General features: G+C 41.4%; 1 protein-coding gene across 3 annotated transcripts in view; it reads right to left on the bottom strand.

The window, feature by feature from the left end:
* PEX5L (peroxisomal biogenesis factor 5 like) overlaps positions 1-22,273 on the bottom strand; it is a 199,542-nt gene that overhangs the window by 69,408 nt on the left and 107,861 nt on the right. For all 3 annotated transcript variants that reach the window (XM_073359307.2, XM_073359305.2, XM_073359306.2), the window contains 4 exons: positions 17,298-17,409; positions 13,667-13,876; positions 11,283-11,406; positions 8,516-8,612 (listed from right to left, as the gene is read on the bottom strand). In XM_073359307.2, coding sequence (XP_073215408.1) covers positions 8,516-8,612; positions 11,283-11,406; positions 13,667-13,876; positions 17,298-17,409 — 543 coding nt within the window. The remainder of the gene's footprint in view (positions 1-8,515; positions 8,613-11,282; positions 11,407-13,666; positions 13,877-17,297; positions 17,410-22,273) is intronic.

The raw sequence follows: 22,273 nt of genomic DNA, 5'->3' as shown, positions 1-22,273 counted from the left end.
TGGGCAGTGTTGTGATGAAGTAATCTAATATTCAGAAGTATACCTATAAGCAAATGTACAGAATTCATCTCCAGGAGAAGCAGCACTTTGCAGTATTCTTAATGCACAGTCTCAGTACATAAATATTTTTTTCTTTTTGGGGAAGGATACTGTCAAAGGGTCAGATTCTAATCTTATGTTTGGAATGTTTCTTTGCCTCCCTTAAATCTATTCCTGCGCTTGTGATTACGTGTTCAGAGGGATTTTTTTAAAAAAACTGGAATCATGACATGAATTTGAGATTCCAGTCTGGTCCAACTGTGTGTATATTCTTCACATGTCTTTGTGCCAGTGAGGTTAGTTTACTGCAGTGAAATCTGTATTGGCTACCGAATATTGAACCAACGCCTGCTGTTAGTGCAGAACAAGATGGCACAATTGTGGGCAGCAGGGATTCTGCCTAACTGCTGTTTCATGCTCTGCGCTGGATGACTTTGACATCTGGATTGAGTTTAAGATTTAGCTGACAATGACCAGATACCTGCTGGGGGTTGTAGTCCTCTCCCCATTATCCTCTATGGTGACCCATGACTGGGCTGGGATCTCAATGGCTGCTGCAGTATTAAGATTAGGACCCAGGACATCTGGCTTCTGCTTCCACTTTTAGCACGAACCTCCTATGTTGAGCTAGTTGGAAAATCTTATTGTTTTTTCCAGAAATTTCCAAACCTGCATTTCATTAGTGATGGGGAGAAAGGGACCAGGAATGGAGAGCTGGCAGACATACCAAGGAGCAGAGTTCTCCTGTGGCTTTCTCTAACAGGGGAATGGGCATACTGGAGAAGTGGCCAGTGGGTCTTCACACAATGTGGTCAATAAAGTCAGTACTCTATGTTGGGAGGCAGGTGCAATAGCTGCCCACTATCGACTACCTTCTGGGGTAGAACGTCTTATTTCTCTGTACCAATCATTTTGTGCACACTTTTCTGCACTCGCTCTCTGTTTACACGGGGTATGTGCTGTTGGTGAGAGGAATAAATAATAGACTAATTTTGTGGTCTCTGTTCAAAGTAATGGGCCTGTTCCAGGCCTGGTGTAACTTTCTTGATCTCATTAGAGTTACTGGCACACCAAATATGGATCCACCTGGCCCATTTTTCTTACTGGTACATACCAGACCACCTTATTCAGTCCCTGACAAACATTCTAAATAGTGATGCACAGGACTCCTGATGTGAATTGTGAGTTATAAATGTTTTAGGCTTAATTCTGATCTCCCTTAAGTCAGTGTAAATCAGTAGTAATTCCAATGAGGGCCACGAAATTCCAACAGTAAAAGTGGTGTGATGTCAGAATCAGGCCCAATTTCCAAGACTGGGCACTTATGTAAGGGTCTTGCTAGTCAGTCTTTGGATGAGTAAATCGGCACATAGAGAGCTCCAATATCCAGTGTTTAGGGCAGGAGAGGCCAAAGTTTGAAAATTGAGTTTATTGGGTTATTGAATAAGCAGACTATGTACCATTTGAAATTAAATATATTAAAAATATTCTGTTTGCAGTTCTCATCATTGAGGAGAAAACTAAATTGTAAAAAGACCAAATTCTGTAGAACATTTCCAGGCAGATAAATTCACAAGTGGGAATCTGCTAAGGTAGCTGGCACTAAAAACAGCTTGGCGCTACAGAGCTTCAAAAGCTAAAATTGGGTAGCATATGACAGGAGTAGAATACTGAGAAGGAAGAAGTCGACAAACGATAACTGCCTCAATGTTGTTGTGTATTCTGACCTTCAGATACATTAAAAAAAATCAATAAACCCCCCCAAAATGTGCCATTGTAACTTATATTAACAATGTTCTGTTAATTGAAATTCTGCTATATGCAGGACTTTCTGTTTGTAAAGAAAATGGAGTAACTCTACCTAAATAACTTCAAGCGCAGAAAACACAAGCCATTCTTTTAGAAACCCTCTGCTCCACACTGGGGACAGAAGCTAGTATGCTTTGGAACTGTCAGAGATGGACAGTGAAGTGCATTAAGGTGATTCTCTCAGGAGCTGCAGATGGCGAACAGTAGCAAATTTGACAAGTTAAAACCTCCAGTGTGTGGCTGGACAATGTTGCATATGCATGGGGTGACCTTTAATATGAAGGTCAAGATCTGTGGTGGATCAAGATTGGCAAGTGTATCATCTGGTAAAAGCCACAATAAGATTTATTTTACCACAAGAGTATTCAGACCTTTGTGATGGGAGAGGGCCAGGGCTGTTAGGGGACCTGCAAGGAGGTAGAGAACTTTTCACCTACTGGTGGCAACCTGACCCATGTTGGCACTGACTGAAACTAATTTATGTTTGGTGGACTCAGTCCAGTTCTTTGTAGAACACATCACATATGTTTGCATCACATATGCAGAAACTGACATAGTGCACATCTTGTCAGTGTCAACTGAGAAACTCAGGACTGAATGTGCAGTGTCCTGCATGGAGCTTGGAGGATGAGCACTGGTTGCAGGAGGGAAATTTGGAGGAGGCAGCAGTATGCCTGTGTGTGAGTGCATGGCTTGACTATTACCTCCAGTTGCAGCATCTGTAAATAGTTCTCTTAATAAACAGCCAATCTAGTTTTACAAGCATGGAGTCCTTTCATGTTATTACCCAGCACATGGGACATGAAACAGAATGGGCCATGGAGATTAAACTACTCTGTGTGGTCCCTCCACAGTCACTTTGGTGCTATAATAAAGTTTTGGAGCTCTGAACTGTTTCAGAAAAAGAGCAGCCACAGAAGGGACTAAAATTCCTTTCCACAATATCTTCTTTTATTGGGGATAATTTTCCACATGTGAATATGATGAGGCTTTTTGCAACACTTGTGGAAATATGCTTTGTAACAAAGCTCCAAGGCTGTCACTGGCCATCAGTTCAGTAATGTTTCTTGACCACACTAGAGTATGACTCAGAAGACGAAAAAATTTCCACTTACCAGGAATAATAAACACAGGGCATCAGGTCAGCAACTCGAGCCTTATTTCTCTTTTAAGTTGGCAAAGTCAATTCAACCTTTTCTTATTTTGATGTTACAGCCATTTTACTTTTATGGAAACTAGTCTAACTGAACACGTGCAGCATAAAAAATGGAGTTTCTTTGCTTCTGCAGGTACTCTGCTTGAAGATTAATAGGAAACAGATGCAAAACCACAGACACTGTAAACTAAATTTGCAACTGTTCTTACAGAATGCCACTCATTACAAATTCTGTGAATGTCTGCCAGGGTACACATAAGCTTCCTGCCAGTGAGACCTGCTAAACTGAAGAATACTCTCCTAAAAGAGGGCGTGGAAGCACATAAAGCTAGACTGGCCAAAGCAGTAGACAACATACCATGCAGGGAAATGAACTACACAACCTAGCAGGTCTTCTCTATCGCTAACATGTCAATCTATTGTATAAAATATAAAGAAGCGGAAGGTGTCATTCTATTAGAATTAGTGCTAAGGTAAACAGGAGAATAATTTCAGATTTTGCAGTTAGGTGAAAATTAGTAAGGAAAAGAAGGATCATCTGGTGAGTAAAGCACAGAATGGGTGACAGGAGAACAGGGTTCTATTTTCTGCTTTGCCACATATGTCTTGTGTGACCTGGGACAAGTCACTCAGTGGCTCTGTGTCTCATCTGTGAAATGCAGATATTAATACCCACCTGACATGGGTGTTGCAAAGCATTTTGAGATCCCGGGATAAAAGGTGCTAAATAAGGGGAAATTATTGCTATTAACTGTATTATCTGTGTCCTTGAACCCCCACCCATGCTCTGACCTGGATAGAATAGTGAAATTGTGCAGTTGAGAGCTCAAAAAACAGCAAATGCCAAATGAAGGTTGTACACTCAACCTGTCCTCTGACACATTGCATGTATGCATTACCTAGTATATCTTTTAATTAAGCATTGCCAGAAAGCCCTGTCCAACACATCTTACAACGGGTCCTCCTCCATGGAGGTACAGACCCTAAATTTAGAACTAAGTGCACCATTGCTGAGCTCTTTCTCCAGTACAGCTTATCGTTCCACTGGACAGGCTGCTATACCCATCTGTGGATATGCTAATAAGCACTGAAGTAGGGATTCCCTCTTATATTCCCTAGAAGTTCTTCAGCTATGGAGACTCCAGTTTGGATAGGAGAGTCTGAGAAAAGGAAGCTTTTTAGGATCCTCTTAGCACCTCTTAGTTATCAATAATAATAGGAAGCTAATAGGAAAAGGGAGCTTGAGGGGGCAAAGGAATCATTAGGGGAAGGGGACTTATAGGGCCCAGGAACTAAAGGAGATTAGGGTGAGGGACACTACAGCTATAATGTACAGCAGCAGTCTCTCTCTCTCTCTCTCTCTCTGCACAACAGGGTGTCATGGCCAAATCCTGCCTTCAGCTACAAAGCGCAATCTTCTTGAAATCAAGGGATTACATCTACCCAAATTCTGCCCTCAACTATACCCATGCAACCCCATTACTTTCCAAGCTATTGAATAGGTGGATATAAGGACAGAATTTGATTCTAAGCATCCAGTTTTAAAGTAAAAAATCTGTTCACCTGCTCGGTCAACAAATTTCTCACTGTTTTTCATTATTATTAGGTAGAGTGAACTGTATAGGATTCCAGAATGCTGAAAAGCTGAGAACAGAGTATCTAAGTTTGGCTCCTTTTCATGTTTGCTGGGCTGTAAAAGCATCTTCTTACATTAGCTGGGTTAGGAATTGGCTTGTCTGTATGACTTTTGAGACGCTCAGCACTGTATTTAGAAGAATGATTTAGGCTAGAGGTCTGAAGTGTTTCTCTGCACATTGGAATTTTCCATCCTGCTCTTCCCTCTTCTCCTTTGCTTTCATTCTCTCTCTCCATTCTGATTCTGCACATTCGTTTCTGCTTTAAAAACCAGGTTCATCTGGAATGGGTGTACTGTCTTCAAGGAGCTGCAAAAACTATATACTAGGATCCCAGATTGAATAACGAAGAGATGCTATAAGGATCCTAAAATGAGGATTCCATTTCCTTAAATCATAAGCAGTAAGTGAGATGAAATATAAATTAATGGATCCTTGCAGCACACCTACATTTAGTGTTTCTTCAGCAGTAATTTAGTGGGGGACGTAAAGAATATAATTTGCACTGATGTCTTTGAGCAACTCATTGTGGGAGGAGATTCTTGGGGCAGCAGTATGAAGGAGGTAAATGGACTCATTCTTGTGAATGATGTTAGTTACTTTAAATCTGTCTGTTCTGTGGAACAGGACAGGAGCTTTCTTCTTTATACATGACTCAATTCTTTTCTTCCCCCGTATCAGTGAGTTCCCTCATTCTGTCTCTTCCCATTCTCCCAGTCACTTTCATTCTGCTTTTTGACTACTCTTCCAGTCACTTACTTTTCAAATCCTGTACTCTGATTCTCAGGGCCATTAGGCCCTTTCTGCTGCTCCCCACTTCCTTGGAAATGTCAGAGTAGATCCAAACTAAGCTTGCCTACCTGGAGGATGGGTGGTCACAAAGTGAATCATATGAATTACTGGTGATTGTTGTTGTTGTTTGTTTTCACTAGCACCCACAATATGCTAGGCAACCTCCAAACACAGAAGAAGGCTCAGTCCACCTCCAAAGACCTTACAAGATGAAAGGCAAACAGCCAGATGAAGAGTAGGGGAACGGGGCAGAATATATAACCAAAGTAATCCAGGTGGTAATTGGCCTTATTAGGCAATATGTTATAATAACCCTACAGAACACAAATGCTGAGGCAGACCCTCAGCTGGTGTATATTGCCATAGCTCCACTGAGTTCCACTGAACTCTGACAATTTACACCAGCTGATGATGTGCCCAGCTGTATGCAGTGTTCATGTTTAGCCCTAAGGTCTAAGATTGCCTCTCTCTCTCACTTGACAGGTTTCAGAGTAGCAGTCGTGTTAGGCTGTATCCGCAAAAAGAACTTGTGGCACCTTGAAGACTAACAAATTTATTTGGGCATAAGCTTTCATGAGCTACAGCTCACTTCATCATATGCATGCAGTGGAAAATACAGTAGGGAGATTTATATACACAGAGAACATGAAACAATGGGTGTTACCATACACACTGTAACGAGAGTGATCAGGTAAGGTGAGCTATTACCAGCAGGAAAGCGGGAGGGTGGGAGTGGCGGGGGGGGGAACCTTTTGTAGTGATGATCAAGGTGGGCCATTTCCAGCAGTTGACAAGAACGTCTGAGGAACAGTGGGGGGCGGGGGGGAATAAACATCGGGAAATAGTTTTACTTTGAGTAATAACCCATCCACTCCCAGTCTTTATTCAAGCCTAAGTTAATTGTATCCAGTTTGCAAATTAATTCCAATTCAGCAGTCTCTCCTTGGAGTCTGTTTCTGAAGTTTTTTTGTTGAAGAATTCCACTTTTAGGTCTGTAATCGAGTGACCAAAAGATTGAAGTGTTCTCCGACTGGTTTTTGAATGTTATAATTCTTGACGTCTGACTTGTGTCCATTTATTCTTTTACGTAGAGACTGTTCAGTTTGGCCAATGTACATGGCAGAGGGGCATTGCTGGCACATGATGGCATATATCACATTGGTAGATGTGCAGGTGAACGAGCCTCTGATAGTGTGGCTGATGTGATTAGGCCCTACGATGGTGTCCCCTGAATAGATATGTGGACACAGTTGGCAATGGGCTTTGTTGCAAGGATAGGTTCCTGGGTTAGTGGTTCTGTTTTGTGGTGTGTGGTTGCTGGTGAGTATTTGCTTCAGGTTGGGGTGCTGTCTGTAAGCAAGGACTGGCCTGTCTTCCAAGATCTGTGAGCAGTTGACAAGAACCTATCCTTGCAACAAAGCCCGTTGCCAACTGTGTCCACATATCTATTCAACTGCTTAGTTCTTTTCAACTGCTAGAAATGGCCCACCTTGATTATCACTACAAAAGGTTCCCCCCCCACTCCTGCTGGTAATAGCTCACCTTACCTGATCACTCTCGTTACAGTGTGTATGGTAACACCCATTGTTTCATGTTCTCTGTGTATATAAATCTCCCCACTGTATTTCCATTGAATGCATCTGATGAAGTAAGCTGTAGCTCAAGAAAGCTTATGCTCAAATAAATTTGTTAGTCTCTAAGGTGCCACAAGTCCTCCTTCTCTCACTTGAGGCTTTGTTGGAAATAGCTGTTTTTTTTTAAATAGGTCTCTTTCACTTATTCATGGTTATTCATGGCTTATGGTTGATTTTGAATGTTCCTCAGTATGTTAGCAAACCCGGTGTAATTCTTTTATGTTTATTTTTTATTTTTGTAAAGGAAAAATGATTCATTTATTGGATTATATTAAGTCTGAGAGGTTTAAAGTGCTCACAAAGGATAAAATGGCTGAATTTTATCCACAGGTTATTACCAGTGACAAAAATGATTTAAGTAAAAGAACCTAAAATCATACAATTTAAGAAAAGGGTTGGCAATATGTGGTTTGATTGTAGTTGTGACAGTAAAACGTAACAGCTCTACTGTGCTATTGATTTTTTTTAGTGTGCCAACAAATACTCAGCAATGTCTGGCTTTTTGAAGAATATTAATGGAAAGTCACTGTGTTGAAATAACTGGTGTTTTTCCAAAGGCCCCTTTTCTTGATAACGCCAACAATCTTCCTAATTATGTTCAAGGAGCTTTACTTGAAGTACAATGAATGTTTAAAAAAAAAAAAAAAAAAAAAAAAGAAAGCAACAGCAGATCCCACAGAACAAGAACAAAAAGTCAACTCTCTGAAGAGCAACTCTAACTAAATAGCCTCTCCAAAACTCTCCAAAAAACCATTCATTCCTAACTCCCCTATTCAGATAGATAGACCTTTGCAACATAGTTAAAAGCATGATCAGAAACAAGGAAAAGTTAAGTTAAGTAATGAGTGGTGGGGTGGGTTTCTATTTTTGGATTATGCTTTTAACGTAAAGGATTGATTCTTGTAATCTGGTGATTCTCCCCAAATCACTTTTAATTATTGCACTCTATTTGCTGCTCCTGAGCAGAATGTTATAAGATGATGACAATGATTATTTTGTAACTATGAAATTCCCCAATCTGTAGGGAATGGTGCATTTTTATTGGAGTTTCAATAGTAATTATTTATCTAATTATTTTTCTTATTTATCAGCACCATTATCATTATTCAGAAGGTGAGAGTCATAGTTTGGATGATAGTCATGCATCAATACTCCACATCTACTGGAATATGCTTCTGAGGAGATTTATAAATTAAGAAGCGTTAACCTCAGGCTACAATGCTTATTCATTGCAGTAATGAACACTGAGATGCTAATGTATTTCATATACATATAATCTACTTTTATAATATAATGCAGTATGTGAAGATTTAGCTGCATAATTCTCATTGAGTTAACCGATAACCCATTGAAAACACCCCATTTACAGTACTCTCAATAGTGAAGAATAACACAATGAAACAACACCTGCTTGTTTTATTTGTGTAACTGGACCTAATAAAATCGCTTACCTGTGTTGCAGGTACTAATTCTAAATCTGATGTTGAATTGGACTCCAAGGCACTTTTGACACTAGTCAGCTCAGACTGCGATCTGTTCTCTGTAGACCTATAAATAATGCATTTACATATTCATTATTGTATACCAAGAAACTATATCTGTCAGCTTAATAAATACATTATGACTAATTGGGTTAATTCTGTTAGCTGAGTAGTTTTTAATCGGTGGATAGTGATAGTGCACTGACTGTTCTTCCTTCTTCGTTCTGTTTGTTACACATTTCATCCCCACGCAAACAATAATCGATACAACTTGTACTCACAGAAGAGATCTGGGGTCTGATTTGCCATTATACAGGTTAAGCCAATGGAGTTAGATTGTCATGGACCTAGTATAATGAAGTGGAGAATCAGGCCCACAGCACTGTTCTCTCTATTTTATAGCTAGGTAAACGGAGGCACAGAAATGTTAAGTGATTTGCCCAAAGCCACTGAGGTAGTCAAAGTGTGAGTAAGGATCTGCACTCCAGAGCCCCAGGCTCCCAGTCCCTTACTCAGATCATGCCTCTCTCCCCTTGCCCAGTAGTCTAGTTTCCTTCCTTTCTAAGTTCGACAAGTGGTAATGCAGAAATGAAACACACTGGGCCAAATTCAGCCCTTGTGTGAGTGAAACTCAAGCAGAAATCTCCGAGCAAAGTTGGCAGTGATGTAAACGGTGGTGTAAAATTGGTGAGGGTGCATGTAAATGGTAATGTAGTGATTTGATATTCAGAAGGTGTGCAAAATGAGCATCGCTTACATGCCAGGAGGACAGCAGAAATAAGCAATTAAAAGGAAGACCCCATATAAGGCCCAGTTCTGCCCTCACTTACACCTCCTGGAACCTAAAATCAGTTGTATTGCAAAGGGCAGAAGAGAAAGCAGAATTTGGCTTGTCTATTTGATCTTGCATTCTCCTGTTAGTTGCTTTCCTGATACATACATACATACATCTTCTGTCCTTTGGTGTGTATGCTGCCCTCATTTCCACGCCCACTGAATGCAGTACAAGTTGCATTACTTTAACACTTTCATTCACCTGTGCCCGTTTTTGGATCACATTTAGTCTGGCATGTATCTCCAACCACATAATGATTTGGGGAATCTGTCTACATAGAACTTGTGAATTCTGGTTGATATGAAATTGCTGTATCATCAAATGGTTTAGTGTACACGGATTCTACCATTTGCTGGACCCTGAGATCAGGGACAATGGAGGGTTGTTACACCTTGATGGCCCCCATTCATATGGGAGTAACTTAGGACAACGGGAGGCCTGAAGCCTAGGGAAACCAGTCTGACCAGAATGTCTGCAGGGAAAGGGTTTGGAGAGCAGAAAATCCACATAGAGGGGAACAAAGTCCGGTATTAATACTTGCTCTTAAAAGCCCCAGAGCCTGAGAAGCTCAGAGAGAGCTCAGAGAAACAGGAAGCTTGGGCAGAAGAGGCATGCTTTTGTAGCAAGGGGCCTTTTTTAACTGGAGGACCAGCTGAGGAAGAAGGAAGCTGGCTACACAGGTGAAAGAGAGACTCTGTGATTCAGAAGAGAAGCCATGTGCAGAAGGGGGATCTGGACTCCTTAAGGATTCTGGCCTATGCCCAAAAAACGACCAACAGTGGCGAGGAAACAGGCTGGAAAATGTGTACAGGTGTGTTTCCTGTTTTGTCTAGATCTGTATATTTCTCATGCTCTCTAAAGAGTGATTGGTTTTTGGACCCCTTACAAAGCATCTTTGTTTGCTTCACCATCAGGTGACCTGAAGAGGTAACTGTAAACCCAGCCTGCCCTCAAGGTTGGAGCTTTGGGAAAGGGTGTGCACTTACGGTACTGGGAGGTCTGGGATGGGGGGTTAGCACTGGTCCTGATGGCCGAGGGCAGTTGGGCCGGAAGGCCCCATTTCCATGGAAGTGTAACAGACAGAGAGCTTGTGCCTATGCAGCGTACCAGAGAGGCCAAGGAAAGAAGCGGTGCTGCGGCCTACTCAGACCAAGGGCAGCATTGCAGCACATGGGTCTAGCCTTTTGGGACCCTAACACAGCAGCTTGGTGAGTGTTCGACAGAAGGAGCTTTGCCAGGCTATGTGACAATCTATCATTTAGGTCAGCGGTTCCCAACTGTTTAACAAAGGTGACCCATTTATTCCTTTTTTTGTGACCCACCATTACGTACATGCACCTTCTGCCCTGGCACTGCAGCCCTAATCCTTGCCCAGTGTAGAGGGGAAGCCCTAGTGTAGGGGAGGCTGGAGAGCAAGACCGCCTCACACTCCCCATGCTGTGGCAGCTCGTGTCCTGTGGGGCTGGGCCTGGCTCCTCGTTCCAGGCACTGTGACCTGACATGCTGGATTGCAGCGCCACTGAGGTTTGGCCCAGCCGCTCTCCTGTCAGGTGGCAATGGCCTGAGCAAGGAGCCGGGTCCAGCCCCGTGGCACAGACGCTGCCATTGCAGGGTGAGTGAGGGGTGGGCTTGCCTCCCCCACACCAGGCTGTCCTCTCTGCTCCAAGGCAGGATTAGGCACTGCTGAACTCCACCTACTATATTCTAGGACTCATCTAAAAATCGTTGGGAAAAAAAGTTAACTTATAATTAACATACTTATTACATTATGTCCAAAATGTTTGAGCACTATTAATGTAGCCTAACTGAGGAAATAATACTATGACTCGCCATCAACACAGCATTAGTGAGACTTGAGAGACCAGAGCTGGAAATATTTTCTCAGGAAATCAAGTGTTTTACCATAAAAGCTCTTTTGATGGAGCTCTAGATGAAGATTTTTGTTCTGTAGCTGAATGACCCTTGCTGTTCTTCTCTCCATGAAACTTCAATTCATCCCATTTCTCGAGCTGCGTCTGAATATTTACTGGAAAAAAATGAATCTTTTAGGGAACCTAATTAAGAAAACATTATAGCTACAGCTCCATGTAATGGTGGTAAGGAAACTTCACCTTTAAATCACTAAAACCCTGTGTTTTCCATGGTGATTGGAAAGCATATGTTTTAGATGGGGCCCAATCCTCATGAACTTTAGGGCAGTTGAAATTCCTGGGAAAAACTGACATTTCTGAGAACCAGCAATAAGTTACCTAAATCTTGATTTTTCATAGTCACTAAAATTTTAAGATTCTTGTTCAGGAAATAAGTGGGACTGTGCTTGAACTCAGTTATTTCTAAGGCTGTGATTCTTTCATGGAGGTTGCGGAAGTCACGGATTCTATGACTTTCCACGACCCCATGACTTCCGCAGTGGCTGGTGCGGCTGACGTTAGAACCACCCAAGCAGCTCAGGTGCCCCACGGCTGGCCACAGTGGCTGCTGCTGGAGTGACCCGGGGCCAGCTGCTCCTGCAGTCTCCAGGGCCAGTCACACAAGCTCCTGCTGCTCAGGAGGCCCTGGGCAGCTGACTCCAGGGATCGTGTAAGCAGCGGCTGGTGCGGCTGGTCCTGGGGACCACCCAAGCAGCAGTCCTGGGGGCAGCCCCGGCGAGTGTCTGAGCAGTGGTCCTGGGGGCTGCCCCAGGGCCAGTTGCACCAGCCTCTGCTCAGGCAGACCCAGGCAGCTGGTTCCAGGGACTGCGGGAACAGCGGCCGGTGTGGCTGACTCCGGGGAGTGCCCAAGCAGCGGTCCTGGGGGTGCCCTGGGGACCGGCCAAGCAGCAGCAGTCCCGGGGCAACTGGAGGCCATCTGGAGAGCGGTCCCCGGGAGCAGTGGCTGCGGGGCAGTGAACCCTCAGCACTGGAGCAGGGCCCCCCCAGAGCAGTGGGGCCCCACAAGTAGAAATTTAGTCATGGGTATTTTTGGTAAAAGTCATGGACAGGTCACAGGTAGTGAATTTTTATTTATTGCCCGTGACCTGTCCATGACTTTTACCTAAAATACCCGTGACTAAATCTTAGCCTTAGTTATTTTAATGTAAATTATACACATTGCAGGGATTGTAGCAGCTTTTTGGTTGTTTTGGTTTTTTATCCTGTAGATTGTGGGCCAGATTTTGAAAATCCAGCCTCCCTTTTAGCCCTTTGATCCAGCAGGTAATGTAGACAAGGCCTAAGTGAGTTAATAGTGTTAACTAGGCACCTATCAATAGGAGTTAGGCACCAAACTCATTCAGGTGCTTTGAAGATCCCACCCAGACACAATCTGGAAAGAGTTTTGAGAAAGTTGATCCCAATGATTTTATTTAAGTTCTGAGAGTTCACCTCACAAGAAGCACTGCTCACCATTTATAAGTTATTGGTTTATATTTAATTAAAACTTGGCATTTGTAAGCCTCTCTCTGGTAGCTACCTTCTTGTTGATTAAAAGCTAATATGAAATGTTTAGTGAGAGAGAGAGTATGCCAGAGATGATAAATTACTTTCAAACCAGCCCAGCTTGGAAATGTATTATCCTAATGGCTGTCTGATCAGCATTGCAAGATGAGTTTGTGGACAGAGCCCAGCTCCTATAATAGATAAATGTCCACATCATAAAAGTGACCCTCACAATTGACACCGAGGGTGTGTCTAAACTGCAATTAAAAACCTGCAGCTAGCCTGTGCCAGCTGACTTGGGCTCGTGGGGCTCAGGCTCAGGGGCTGTTGAATTGCGGTGTAGACATTTGGGCTTGGGTTGGAGACTGGGCTCTAGGACCCTGTGAGGTGGAAGGGTCCCAGAGCTCAGGCTGCAGCCTTAGTCTGAATGTCTACACCTCAGTTAAACATCCCCTTATCCCGAGCCCCACGAGCCTGAGTCATCTGGCATGGGCCAGCTGTGGGTGTCTAACTGCAGTGTAGACAGGCCCTGAGTGGCATCTTCGAAAAAGAATGATTTTATTTGCATTTAACAGCTCCCCTCCACTATAAAAACACTTTACCCTCTTACAAAGACATTCCATTCTGTGGGCCAGCTTCTCCATTGCCCCTCATCCTATGTAGTCATTTACCCCAGCGCACATCGAGAGTAAAGAGGGTATAAAATGCTACTAGATCACAATTTATTTGCACTGTGCAGTGGTGTAAATGTCTACAGAAGATGCATGGCAATGGAGAAGATGGCCCAGTGTGCTTTTTGTGATAGCAGCAAGGAGGAATTGGTAAAGTTAAGCATGGCTGAGTGGCAGTGATGAAATAACCAGCTCTTACCTAAATCTAATGATGACTTCTCTGGAGCTCTTCCAGTCTGGACCTTCTGCTCAGCATCCACATTTATAAGGTCTGAGTTGTCTGTCTTCTTTCTGTGGGTTGAAGCCTTTACGTTTTCACCTCTTGATGCATTCTCTGACTTCTTTGTCTTGCTTTGGGTTTGTAAGACAGGTTCACTCAGATCCAAGAGATCCAGACCAGTAGATAATACTATCAGAGATGCAAAATGTTAGAACTCAGTTTTAATTCATTTGATTAGATTTTTCTTTTAAATTTGTTTTAACTGACTAGGCAAAATTGAGTTAAATTAAACACATTTGTATTTGACTGTAGTAGATGTTACAAGGTTACTGGGTAAGGACTATGACCAAGATTTTGAAAAGTGACTAGTGATTTTTGGGTGCCTTGTTTTTTTGGGTGCTGGTCTTGAGTCACCTTTAAAAGGGCCCAGTTTTCAGAAAGGCCCTTTTAAGTTGTTTCAAGTTGGCAGCAGAAATCACTAGTCATTTTTGAACGTCTTAGCCCAGAGTTTCCCACATGATCTGGTTGTCCCAGTATTATGCAATTTGGCTCTGAGAGGGGATTAGGACCAGTCTCACCAGTTTAAAGTACTGAAAGCAATTAAAACCCATTTGATTACCAGCGATTTATGAGATTACTTCTGTGTTGTGCTCTATTAGGGAGAAGATTATAGACTGAATCAGCTTTACCTGACAGCTTGCAATCATTTTGGGTTCAGAGGTAGGTTTTCAAAGAAGCATGTGAGGAGTTACCGGAATGATTCACACATGATTCACACATGATTCCGGTAACATTGTGAACATTCCCTTCACAATTCTCCCAGTGAAAAATAACACTCTGAGGTGGGGTTTCTGCCTTCTCATTAACTGCATTTGGGTTTTTAGTCGTGACATTTGTACAAGCATGAGCTTAGATTTAGCTAATGTTTTCTTGCGCATATGTAAGGAACAGAAGTGTGGGTAGGCTGGGAATTCAGCATGAATTATGTATGATCATCGTCAATATTTTCAAAGGCATTACAAAGACTTCCGAGATACCTTGGCTGAATCCCCTTCCTAATATGCAGGATCTCCTGCACAGCTTGCTGGGCTTGCAAAGGTTCATCTAGCCCAACAGCACATGTTGCAGCATAGTTTTTTGGGGGGATACCCATGATATGTAGCCTTAACCAGTGAATTAAGAACGATTCTTTCTCATTTATTATGGTTGTACACTACCTAGCATAGTAAGGCCCAACCTGGTTGTGTCTTTTTGGTGCTAGCACTTTAAATAATAATCCTGCCTTAATTCTGAATGTCCTTGCTTTTGATGGCTTAGTTTCAGACTCAACGTTATTTCAGCAACCTTTACAATTCAGTTTTCCAAAGCCCAGGATGAAGTCTTAGGTTGTTGCTTTTTCATCTTCTAAGTCTTGATTCAGTGAATTCAGTTTTGACTTTGGAATTCTAAAAATATTTGGGGTATGACAGGTTTCAGAGTAACAGCCGTGTTAGTCTGTCTTTGCAAAAAGAAAAGGAGTACTTGTGGCACCTTAGAGACTAACCAATTTATTGGTTAGTCTCTAAGGTGCCACAAGTATTACTTTTCTATTTGGGGTATGGTGTACTTGATATCATAACTGAGTAGGGAAGGTACCAAGTAAGGAAGGGATGAGGTAGTGAAAACAAGAAATATCTTGGAAGAGGCCAAACATTCATTGCTGGTGAATGGTTGAGGGAATCTGATGTGATGAAAGAGGAGGTGTAGTCCTGCAGTGGCCTACTCTTATGGTGCATTAGTGTAATATTGCTGCCAGTCCTGCTTACGGTGAGCATTTTTTCCCCTTACAGCTCTGAAGCTGTTAAAACATATGGAGGCAAATTGTCAGTCCAGTTAGCATATAAATACATGTACAGATGTGTGCCTAATCTGCAGGCAATTGCCCTCATTGCCTTTGAAAATTAGGTAACTGCAAACACAAATATATCAAGTACCTGATTTGGGCGTACAGATGCAGTATTGTGCACACAAATTATGTGCATGTTTCACATGGCAACTGGCAAGTGCCATCTGTCTGAAACTCTTTCTCAGTGTGAAAAATTCATTCATAAATGGTATCCAAAGCAAGATGTATGAACACAAATTAGAATTCTCCACTTGGCCATTCCAGTGGCTTGTAACAAGGCAAGATGTTTTATGAAATGTTTTTAAAATATGGGTAGTTGTGTTGAATACATTGTCCCTCAGCTGATGGATTAATTTACTTTGATTAGCCTTTGTACATCGCAAGTAGCATATTACCTCTGAACCATTCATATTACCCACTGAATAGCGACACTAAAATCTTAAAAACCAATCCTGCAAGACAGTATACTTTTCTTAATTTTGAGTGCTTTCAGGATTACCATGTCATTTTTATTACTTGCTCTATCTTATTGAAGCTGCGGGTTTTCACTTCTTTTCCCAGTGGGAAGGGGATAACATTTCAGTATCTCTTTTTTTTCTCCCCAAGTTTTCAATAAAGCATGTCCGTAAGTAATAAAGAATTAGCGGCAGGAAGACCAGTGTGGTTTTGACAAGCAGAAATGGAGTAATATTTGGCTCATGTGTTTCATCAAGGAACTTTCTTCATTTACAGAAACACCTAATGCTCCATTGTGTCCAATAAAATAGGGAAGTAAAATCCTGTTCTATAATTTTGGTCAGTGTAAATGTGAGGGTAAGAAAAAACTATACAAGAAGAGGTTTCAGTGATAATGAGCCTTCCAAATAAACTTGGCAGTAGTAGCATTGGTATTAGACAGAATACTGTTCATCAGGAATTTTGCCACAATTTAGATGAACATATATATATTTTTGTCATTAAATGAAATTCACTCCAGCCTAGCATAATTGGTGGAGAGATTTTTGTGGGGATGTGATGGCCACCACCTAGGCACGAACTGCTACAGCTTGAACTAGGACTGTAACAGACACAGACTCATATCTTCCACAGAGGGGGATCTGTAACATATACTCACCAATGGGGTTACAAAGGTTCTCTGTGCTTGGGAAGAATCTTAGTTCACAACTGGAATGGTCATATTCATTACAAAAGCCCAGTGGTGAAGACGGCATTATAGACTAAATGAACTCTGTAGAAGTAAGATAATAGCTAGACAAAGCCCTGAACCATTACTTAAGCCTTTATCAAAAAACATTAACTCCAAACTAAGGAAGTTTGGATAAAACGAGAACTAGATGCAACCCATCCATGCTTAATTTTTTTGCAAAAGAACAGTCAGGCTGAGGAGTTACCAAACTAAAATCACTGTCCCAATGGACTAAAATCAGAGCTGTGTATCTCAACCCCTAACTCTGAAACTTTGGTATAATTTGAGACCTGGATCCTAACAACCCCAGATTTAAGTTCTGATTTTACAAAACCAAAGCGTGACCAACGGGGTTTTGGCTACTCTCAGATTAATCCATTTGTAACTTACTACCAACTCAGTTTTGTAAAAATAATTAATAATCTTGTTTGATTTAAAAATAAGAAACAAATATGTTATCTGGAAAAAAAATCATAATTAAGCTAAAATGAAAATTAATTATCTTCCTTTAATGAGGGATGATAAAGAAAATTAGTTACCAGCTGTATTTGATGTTACCGGCCTGGCAATGGCTTCTGGTTTGGTTTCACAGAGAAAGTCATCAATGGAAGGGCTCAGGAGAGGTCTGCTTTCTTGTTGCTCATTCACCAGCTGACAACAGAAAAAGACAAGGGTCAAAGAACTTTGTTGAGATGCAAAATCTAAAGAAATAAAATTCATCCTTACAACAGAATGTGGCTAGTTTCTGCTTGTGGGAGAAGAGAGAGACTCTAGTGATTGTCACCTTTTTCTAAGGTACAGGCTGCTTTGGGGTTGAACATAGACTTTTAATGGCTCTTTCTGAACGTCTTAAAATTATGCTCAAATTTCATAAGACGTCTGTCTTGGTAAAGTACCAAGATGGTTCATCTATATCAGTTGTTACATGCTATTGATTATAGGCCAAATTAATGAATGCCTGGTGGCATGAATGGATGAATTTAACTTTTATATCATCTGGGTGGGAATGACCAGTTAATGTTGATTCTTTGTGGTGCATGGGAGGCATCCTTTTTCCACTAATAATTCACACGCAGAACTTTAACACAATTTATATTAGAAAATACGCATTAGCCCCTTTAATGTAACCTGTTACGTGAGACACTTCTGTGGAATGCAAGAACCTATGAATGACATAGAGTGAACTCTGTGGAGTTTATGAACCTTTTGAATTGGTTTTTGGCTGTGTAGGGATTATAAATCTACTCTGCATTTTGAACTGTTTACTCCTGTAATTTTCATTGCATGAGTCTGGTGTTTTTTAAGGAAGATTCAGTTCAGATTTTCTGCCAGCTAAAGGCAAACCTACTGCACAAATTAAGGAGAAAAGAATACAATTATTGTCTCTGTGCTGCAATTGACTCTCTGCTGTTTTCTTTGTGGCGGCAGGGCCTCTGCAGACACAATGGGGTGCCCTTTTGATGGTATGGTTTGACTTTATTTTATCTTTAAGAATGTTTTCTCCTCTGTTCCTTTTATCTCTGTCTCTTTCATCTCCATTTTTACCCTTCCTCCCCCTTGCTCTCTCCCTTTTCTATTCTCCCCTTTTCAAAAATTTTTATTAAGTGGCACGTGAACCCCACAATATTTTTAACATGAGTTGAACTTTCAAGCCCAGGATGTTTGAATGGTTCAGAATTGGCTAAAAGGCATTTTCTCATTCCTGTAGTGTATGACCTCTGTCAACAGCCGCCCTGAAAGTTAGTGTCTGTTAAATAATGTATAAAAAACCCACCGATGTGCGTCAGCACTTACCCAGACAACAGAATCTCAAATTATGAAGAGTAACAGAACTGCTCAGCTTCACTGTTCTTATAAGGCTATATGACTCTGCACCCCTAAAGTGCTCAGCAATTTGCAAGACAAAGTGCTTCACAAAGTGATAGGTTGGAGCTGATGAGATATGGGGGAGCATGTCCATTTCTGTAAAGAGTCGAATTTTCAAACTGGCCCCTACATGTGAGCATGTATGTTTGGCATGTGCACCCACTCATATGCTCAGGATCCTACATTTGTGCACTCCAAGTAGACGTACACATGGAAAGGGGTTAGTGAGATGAGTGCCCAATTTGTGTGTGCCAGTGGGTGTATGTGGAAATTTAGATGCTGGTTTGAAGATTTGGCAATAACAGATTCCCATGCACTAGAATCCTGATATTTGTATAGCCAAATTACAAGTGCACCTTACAAGAGAGTTAATCATGTGGTTTTCATCAATGTTTTCCAAATTATTCACTCAATGGAATTTAGGGATCAAAGTCTAACACCACATTCTTCTCTTTTGAACACACATACAGGTAATTTTCTAATTTAGGTGAATGTCTGCACTTGATCTGTAAACTGCATTTATTCCAGATGCTGATCTTTGATCTTCATTAGTGGACCTGTCTATACACATAGTTTCTAGAGCTATATTTCTAGCAAATATTGTTGGTATATCAGACATGTCTCTACATAACTTAAAGTTTACCAGGTATAATACACTCCTAGTCATTACCAGTGGGGAAAACCAGCTTGGATGCTTAGCTGATGCTTGTCCAAACTTATGTGAATATTTTAAGGCTCTCCTTCTTTTTAATGACGTAACTGCCCCCAGAAATCATCTGTCATGATCATCAAGTAGGCCTCTATCCTTTCGTCCCTCTTGCATTTAAGGATCCCATTGTAGGATCCAGCATCTCAAAGAGCTTTTCTGCAGGGCTTTTGCAATGCTGAAGATATGTGCCCTGGTGAACAAAAAGCCCAACCAGAAGATTGTCAGAGCTCCCAGGTCAATGGGATCTTCCCAGGTGTGTTTGTGACATGCTAGGGTTCTTAGAAAAGTCCTACAGAATTTGATAGGAATGAAACTATAGATTTCTAAAAATCTATAGGATTTAATAGTAAATGCTAATATTTCTGTAATTTTTTAAACCATCCTATAGAATAGGATTATAATATACCATTAAATTATGTGGGATGGTTTAAAAATGTTATTACATTTTCTGGAATTTTACCTTAAAGGGAAATATGGAAGTTGAGGGTGGGGGAAGGAAGGGGATATTGACAGTCATGGGAATGGGGAGAGTCAAAATTGCCAGTTGGGAGGGAGGGATCTGCAGGTCTATTGGAGGGGCATAGGTTGATAGGAGAGGAGCTTAATGCTGAGGAGTTGGGAAGGAAGGATGGCAGTGGAAATTTGGGGAAGCAGCTATGGCAATGTTGAGAATCAGAATGGGGAGAAAAGAGAGGATTCTAATCCGAATGGTCCTGCTTTGAGCAGGGGGTTGGACTAGATGACCTCCTGAGGTCCCTTCCAACCCTGATATTCTATGATTCTATGGATCTGAGTTCAGGTGTTGTTTGGAGATAAGAGTTGAGAGATGTTGTTTTCCACCCTCACAGATGGCTGGTTCCCACACTCCAAGTCATTTCTTTGTTATTCTTACAACAAAGCAACTGTCATTCACTAGGATCATATTAGTGATGTGATGGAGGGGCAGCTCAGAAGCTCCTTGCTAAAATTCTGCTATCAAAATGAAGAAAGACTGAGGAGTATCTCTCCTACCACTGTCCTCTGCAATGAGTGTATTTCCAGCAAATGCACTTGATCTGTTTGGCAAGTCATATTGCCCCTCTCCTGAATTTTGGGCATTTTTGTTTATTTGGAAAAACAAATAGGTCCCTCATCTTCTTGCTCTTTCCCCCTGTGACACACACTGATTTCCTCAAGGGTTAAAATCTTGTGGGAGCTCCTTATAATAAAGACTGTACACTGGATCAACCTTCAGTTGAAAGATTTGGGCTCAAAACAGTCTAGCTAACACAACCATGATAAGTATCTACTAATTCTTGCACCTTAATAAACACAGACTACATATGGCCCAGTAATACAACATATCAGCAACACAGTAATTATTTTGCAGTGGGGAAGGTATTTCATGACATATCAGACTCTTCAACTATAAGGAATCCCACACGCCCTTGATAAGCTGGTATAGGAGTAGACTTCTGACTACCCTGAGAAGTATGCCATGCAATTTGGTAAGCCCCCTCTCTCACATTTTGTTAATATAATTTGCATTCCATTACTGCCACATGTGTTGGGCCAAATTCATGCCTGATCTAATTCCACTGACTTCAAAGTTACACCAGTGTTCTGAAACGTTCATATCCATAGTAAAGTATTAATGATGATTTATGGTTCACAGACACCTTCCATCTGAGGCTCTCAGAATACTTTAAAACATTAATGAACTTAGTCTCATAACACCACTGAGGTAGAGATAGAGAAGTATTGTCCCCACGGTATAGATAAGAAAATAGAGGAGAAGAGAAATCAAGTGAGTTGACCAAGGTCATGCAATAATTTATTTGGCAGAACTGGAAGTATAACCCAGATCTTCTGAATTCCATTACTAAGCTTTAACAACTAGACAATGCACTCTTATTACACTGTAGTATTATAGGTTAATAGGGGACCGTATAATCCGCTCCAGTATTATGTATTTGCCAGTAATGCAAAAACTACATTTAAAGAGCAGTGTGTAATCATTAATTGGTTTTTTGAATCCCAACTCAGACAGTGGGTGCCACAAATTCACAGTGTCCTGACAGCTACATTGTGCTTTCCAAAATCTCATTTAATTGAAACATAGTCTCAACTGAAAGTTGTCTACAAACTTGTCTGGTGCGCTACTTCCTTATTGGCTTCACATCTGAGGAGGCTCAACAATAACAAAATATTCCTTCTAAATTGAAATAAATTTCATGCACATTTATCTGACTTATGCTATCAGACACTAGACTAGAAAAACTTGTTTTTCCCCTCGCAAGGAATTCTTTTTTCAAAAACGTGCTTGCTTTTGTTATTCCACTGTCATAATCATGACTGAGGGTGTGGATATTCGTATTTTTGGGAAGGTACTAGTGGTACAAATATCTGTCTAGAGGCAGACATCAGCCCCTCTAACATACTGTATAACTTACCTATCTTTAGCACCGATCTGAGATGAGAAATTAGTCCTTTGTAAAGAGAGTCTAGGTTCCTGATGTGGTGCTTTTGCCTTTCTCTGTCCCATTCAGTATATGCTCCCATTCAGTATACAACAGATGCAGTTTCATAGTGCACAGATGGAATCCACTTGTTTCCATTTTACGACTTGCTATCATTCACCATGTTCAGACACTCTTGCCAATCTTGCTATACTAACTGCCATAATGTCCAGCAGGACTTTGGCTTGTGGGGCTTGGAGAACGGCTATGGTTTGTGCCATCATTCCCATCTGCAAGTGTACAGTATTATTTTATATAGCTACCAAGTGCTTTTATAGAATTTACTGGTTTCCAGTTTTCTATCACTTGTCATTGCTGCATGATAGTGCTCCTTGGCTCTATACTCTCTCGCTTCCTGACTTCCTATATTTTCCCCTCTGATCACCTTCTTCACCCTTAACTTCAGCTTTACTCTCTCTGACCCAGGGAAAACTTGGTGCCA

Source organism: Lepidochelys kempii, chromosome 9 (assembly GCF_965140285.1).
Source record: "Lepidochelys kempii isolate rLepKem1 chromosome 9, rLepKem1.hap1, whole genome shotgun sequence".
Classification (NCBI taxonomy): domain Eukaryota; kingdom Metazoa; phylum Chordata; order Testudines; family Cheloniidae; genus Lepidochelys; species Lepidochelys kempii.
This window is presented reverse-complemented; position numbering and strand designations above follow the sequence as displayed.